The sequence below is a fragment of the Metarhizium robertsii genome, assembly GCF_000187425.2.
Source record: "Metarhizium robertsii ARSEF 23 chromosome Unknown MAA_Scf_19, whole genome shotgun sequence".
Classification (NCBI taxonomy): Eukaryota; Fungi; Ascomycota; class Sordariomycetes; order Hypocreales; family Clavicipitaceae; genus Metarhizium; species Metarhizium robertsii.
The window spans coordinates 16,782-22,963 of NW_011942159.1; the positions used below are offsets into that span (position 1 = coordinate 16,782).

General features: G+C 56.3%; 1 protein-coding gene across 1 annotated transcript; it reads right to left on the reverse strand.

Moving 5' to 3' along the window:
* Positions 1 to 124: 124 nt before the first annotated feature.
* On the reverse strand, positions 125 to 5,905 carry MAA_10148 (ATP-dependent DNA helicase PIF1; the record flags this gene model as incomplete). The annotated part of the gene is made up of 6 exons (XM_007828146.2): positions 125 to 131; positions 187 to 1,950; positions 2,012 to 2,574; positions 2,649 to 3,071; positions 3,154 to 4,855; positions 4,914 to 5,905. The coding sequence occupies 6 exons, from the start codon at positions 5,903 to 5,905 to the stop codon at positions 125 to 127; spliced, it is 5,451 nt and encodes a 1,816-aa protein (XP_007826337.2).
* Positions 5,906 to 6,182: the final 277 nt, after the last annotated feature.

Sequence of the window (6,182 nt, forward strand, 5' to 3'; positions counted from 1 at the left end):
TATTCGTGACTGGCCCGGAACATCCCCGCCGGCGGCCCGAAGTGGATCGTCAGGCCGGCCGAGATCCGGTGCCCTGGATATGACTTGTCCAGGATCACCTCCACCGCCGTGTAACTGGCCCCGTTCACCAGCTTTAGTCCTTGCAGTGTATTGCAATTCACAACCACCGGCATCTCTGGCACGAACATGAAGACGGCTGGTACCGGTATCGCACTGTCATCACCCTGGTTCAGCATCATGGTGGCCTCTTCCTCCGTCGGCAGTCCGCCCTTCCACTTGTGCTCGGACATGAAAATGCGCATCGTCGACCGCTGCTGGATCCGGAACGCCAAACTCGCCTCCATATTGAGGTTCCAACGGTTTCTGTTGAGCGGCGTTACCACGGTAATGCCCGTCTCCCACGGGATCCGCCTCCCCTCCTGGTAGCACCTTGAATTAAGAAGGTCCAAGTCCGTGTGATCCTGCACACCGAGTCGGATCCTCTTTAGCAGCCGCTGCAATTCCGGGTCTCCCGCGGCGCGCACTTGCTCGTCCAGCATGATGACGGTCGTGAATTTCTTCCACAGCGCGTGCGCCTTGTCATGCTGGTGCCGTTGCTCGGCCTTGAACGAGTTGTCTACGTCCCACGAGACGGCCGTGCTTGGGAGGAGGATGGATCGCTCCTGGACCGGCCGGAACTGGAGAAAGTCTCCGCAGAAGAGTACGATGGGGATCCCTCCGAAATCCTGCTGCGACCCGCGCAGCTTGCAGAGCTTCTCATTCACCGCGTGCAGCGTCCGCGCCCCGAGCATGCTCACCTCGTCGATGACTAGCACATCCTTGTCTTGCCAGTCCATCCGAGACTGGCCGTCGACGAATCGCTCCGCCTGTTTTGGCAATCGCACACCGTCGACATTCTTGGCCATGTGGGCAGCTGTCGCGACGTCTTTTGAGAACCCGCAGGCGGAGTGGATTGTGATGCCGTCGATCCGTGCCGCTGCAGTCCCAGACGTCGCCGTTATCAATACACGGTTTGGTTGCTCCTTTGACTTGAACAACTCGACGAGCGCCTGGATAACTCGCGACTTGCCGGTCCCGCCCTCCCCACCGATGAACTGGCACAACTGACCTGTCTTATCCTTCTCGCTGCATCTTATTAGATCCAGCTGGCGGCATATAATGAGAAGGGCGATCGCCTGCCTCTTGTTCAGCGTGAGCCGCGCGACCAAGGTCTTACCCGCCTCAAGGAAGGAGGTTGAGGCGCCAAATCGGATCTGCATTCCCGTACTTGCCTCCGCTGCCGTTTGCTCAAAATCCGTTCCCGTCATTTGGATATCGTCTTCCCCGATCCCCATGAGCTCGCCCTGCACCGCCGCGCTTTGTATACCCTGTATCATCTTCTCCTTTTCCCTGGACGCACAGATTTGCTGCGACTTTATGGCCCGAACTTGAGTCTGCAGTGGTATGGTGGCTCCGGAGAATGCCCGCCCCGGTATGTTTATCCGTCTTGGTCCTGGCTCGGGTATTATTGTGGACTGGAGTTCATAAGACGATGACAGCGGTGATTGCTGAAAGTGGCTAAGTTCCTGCATCATTGCTGTGATCTCCGAGGAACCGGTCGTGATTTGGTTCATCCCGATCGCGCTTCTGACGACGTCGACTAAACGCATTGTATTTCCGGTTCTGTCCGCCTGGTATACTGATCCATGGTATTCGCCAGCCTGCTCGGCGCCATCCTCCTCGGGATGCACTGCGGTAAAGTCACCGTCACTTGATGTGGCTGCCCACTGCTTGGCATCCCGCTTTGCATCCTCGGCGGATCGTCGCAATAATTGCACGTTATCAACGAAACATGATATTCTCGGGGTCAGGGCCGCCCGTGCCCGAGCCCATATGCAGTTGATATCGCCGCTTTCCTCGTCTACGAAAGACTGCCATGGCACGAACAACGCAAGATGCTGCACAGCGGCCCTTCAACTTAGGAATTAGCCGTTTCAACGCAACTCTCTTGCTCTGTCGACGGCAAACGCACCTTCGATGACAAGAACCTTCGTCGTCATCGTCAAAATCCTTGCTCAAATAACCGTCAAGGCAGACGATAGCCTGCTTGCCCGGTCGTCTAAGCACCTGCACCCAACGTCTTCCTGGAGCCCACCCGCTCTCGAACGGTACTTCCCCCCAGATGACCTGCCTTTTATTCCCATCGATGCGTTTCAGCATGACCAGGGAAACATAGTCGTAGAGGCACAACCTTCGTAGAGCATCTCCCCGGTGACAATATGCTTCGACGCGGCAGATTCTTTGGCCTGCTTCTTCGACAAGTATGGACTCATCTACGGAACCTTCCGCCGTAGCCGCGCCGCTTTCTGCTCGTAGGTGTGGCCATTGTCTGAAGACCTGCCAGTAGAGCACCGATACGTTCAGGAACGCCCAAGCACTGTTGTTCGTTAGCTCAGTTGGGTATCCCAGGAGGTCCGCGACAACCTCGACCTGCGATAACGGCCTCTCCGTAAATACCCGGTTGGCCACCTTCATCAAGAACTGCCGCGTCTTATTCTGCCGGTTGTCGTCGCCAGCCATATCGTCTCCACGGGCCTCCGCGCCGTCGGCCATTCCATCGCCTGCTCGCGGAGGCAAGAGATTGGCGCCGCAGCGACGCGCTTCCATACAGGGTCCTCTACCTTGGTCGCATAATTGGTGACGTAAAACACGAGGGCCATGGTCTTGCGCTGTGTGGCGATAAAGGATATGTCATGGTTGTGACGGAGCCCCACGGCAATGGCCTTGTTCCACCGATTTACCATGCTGTGCGACCTCCGAATCCGCAGCACCCCGTCTCCCGTAAAGGCTGTCTTGTCCACCAGTCCCCACGGCGCCTTGAAACGACACAGACTGCCGTTATGCTTGCCTTTGGCCATCGGATACTTGACACAGGTTGGACTATGGGTGTGAATCTGAGTCGCCCCAGCGCAGAAATTTGCTTCCTCATCGAATGAGGCTGAAAATCGCTGATTATCTCGCAGCAGCTGGGAGATGTCTGATGTTATCGACCGCTCTGCCTGAATTGCACAGAAACCTTCCTCATCAAGATCCTGTCTTGCGCGTCAGCTTTGTCAGGTTTGACGGGCCAGGATGTAGGTCAAAGCCCCCTCCCCAACCCTTTGTCACGCATACCTCGGAAAAGACACTGTCAACGTATTTGACGATACGTTCTCGGTATGTCTCTTGATCCTCACCTTGAATGTCACCAAGCATCGAGCTCTGATAGGCGTTTCCATGCAGCCAGAGCAGTCCATGAACATGGAGCGCTCCCCGCTCGTTGGTCTCCACAGCGCCATAATAGTGGCTGATGCGGCCAAAGACCGATTCTTCCCCCACTTTCACGTAATGTTCGAAGAATAAAGTCATTTCCCGATGGAAGAATTCGGCTGAGCTCAGGGGGTCCGAGATGGCCAGCCTCGTACGTTTATACGCGGCGTCGAGACTCGTTAAAAAGGCTTCGGCCTCTTTAGGATCTCGGGTACGGTATGCTGCCAGCCTGAGCTTCACCGGGTTCGTGATATCGTTGGGGTTTAATGTAAACCAGATTGCAGGTATGCCACGATACACAATGAGTGACTGGATCTTGCGTCGCATGCTCAGGCGAAGCTCCCTCGACATGGGTTGCCGATAGCCGTACAGAGAGCAGCATCTCAGGAGCTCCTTCACCCCAACGTCGGTAGTCTTTCCCGAACTCTCCAATTCTGCTCTGGCCGCCACCAATCTGTCTATTGTCAGTGACTGCACAATGCATTCTACCTTGCGGAAATTCTTTCTCGTCGCGCTGAGCATGCTTATGCGGCGATTCCTCGATCGCACACCCATGTTAAACACAAGAAACGAGAAGACATTATGTGTCGCAAATCGCCCACCATGGCGCCGCAGCACGACACCAGCCCATGTCCGAAGGCTCATATTCCGAGACGATAAGAGGTCTCGCACCGCCGTCTCCGCCCTGGTAGCCGTACCACACGAATTGGCCGCCGTTTCCGGCCTTATGATGGCTTCCTCCGCCAGCCGTGGTCCCCCAAATCCGAACGGAAATAAGGTGGGAAACGTCTTTGCGAAGAACCAGGCGTCCAGCGAGTCGGCGAACTCGTCTCCACGACAAACGTGAATGTACGGCTCACTGGCATCTCCACCTTGCCGCGACTCCGCTGACTTTATCCACACCTTCGGCCCCGGACGGTCATTCTCTTCACGGCCGCCACCCACGGCATGCCAGGCAAAGCGGAGCTTCTCCGCATCAGACACGACCGGCGGTCCCTCCAACAAAAACAACGCAGAAGAGGTTACCTCGTTGATTTTTTTCACCTTACCGTCGGGGCCGGAACCAGCATCACCGCGAGCGTCGGTCTCGCCCCCTCTGATCCCGTCATGTTCTCGACTTTGGCTATCTGTCGCATCCTGTCCTTGGTAGAGTTGAGTGAGAATTTCCTCAATCTCTGCCGGGCTCTCATCGTCCATAGCCCGCTCCGCTGGTGGCACAACCTGCGCCGTTCGCGATCTCTCCCACGCGGATGGCTCGTTCGGCTCCATGCGGTCGTACACGACAGGTGGCACGCCATGCGGCGAGGATCCCCAACTCTCCATCTCCGCCATGTCAATCTCAACATCCTCATAATGGTGGTTATTCTTCTTTAGCCAGGAGAGGGCTCTCTCGACGACTTGGCGCCTCACGGATAAGAGGCTCGAAAGATCGCTCGGCCCCGGCCTTTCCGCGCCCTGCCACGAGATGTGAATCTCGTCCATGACCTGCACAAGCGGATGGGGGAGCACTTTTGTTACTAGCTCCTGTACATTGTTCGGGAACACCGTGATGTGGCCCCTGACGTGCCTTGGATACCCGGCAACCTGCTTCCGCCCCCCCCGGAATGCTGTATCTCGTCACAAACCCGTAACACGAGTTCAACCCGATGAGCTTCTCTTCGATCGGTGTCAGACCCTTCAGCTCATCGGGGAACACGTGCTCACACCCAAGTCGGCTGTGCAGTTTGGCCGCTGGCGACAGGCCGCCCCTCTCAAAGCAACGTACACATTCCGCACAGACTGGAACGCTCTCACCTATAGAAAAGCAGGCCGGACAAGAAAATACCGAGCCATCAACCCCCTGGACGTCGTCAGATGACCATCTTTCCCAGTTGACTTGCCTTAACTCTCTCTTCGTGCGCTTGCGGTAGCAAAGCATGCAGGTCTGTGTCGGCAACGTGCTCGCATCATGGAACGCCTTGTAGAAGTCTCGCACAGTCGATACCTTTCTCTCGTGCGGTATTGGCGTACACCACGTTTTCTCGTGAGACAACCTCGCCTTCATGGCAAATTCCTCCTCCAAGTAGCGCAACACGCTTGCCAAGTCCTCGGTCTGAAATTCCTGTCTCCTCTGGCCTCGAGTTCCACCTCGATTTCGCTTCCTTGGAGTTTCGTCTCGTCCAGGATGGCGACTTCTTTTCCCCTGCCGATGGGGCTGCTTCCGGTCCGTGGCCTCGTCTCTCCGTTGCCGCTGATCTGCTTCTTCACAAGCAGTCTGAACTAGTAGCCTTGGCGACGACTCTCCAGCTAAGTGTGCATATCCTGCCGTCTCTTGTGGCCGGATAAGCTGCCCGGCAAGACCTCCTGTGCTCGAGACGCCGTTACGCTGTGGTATTCTCTGTCGTGGCTGGGGCCCTCGTCGACGTAGCTTGGGCAAGGCCTTCACAATTGCTTCTGCTTGTTCTCGTCGCGAAACCTCTTCAATAGCTGATTGCGCTGATTGCTTGGGCTGGATTGGTCGAAACGTGGAGGCCGCATTCGCCAGCCTCTCATATGTCGACCGTCTCCTCGGCTGCTGATCTGGGGCAGTGCGGCCGTCCACAGTATTTCTTGCCATGTCCGCAACCAAGTCTGTCATCGCTACTCTGCTATGTGCATCTCACAGCCAGGATTCCCCACCGTGCTGCTGTCACTTCGACGTCGAGTGCTCCTGACGGATAGTATATGTTTGGCTCCGGAGCTTCGCCACTTGGACTATCTCGCCTGTTGACACGCGCTTCTTGGATATGGGAAACTTGCCCATGGATGACTTCTCTCATACTACGGTATTTCCATTCAGACTACGTCATGCTTTCCTGCAGTACTAGGCCGATAAACCAATGGTTCCCCGTAGTATTCCCCATCACCCTGCCTTT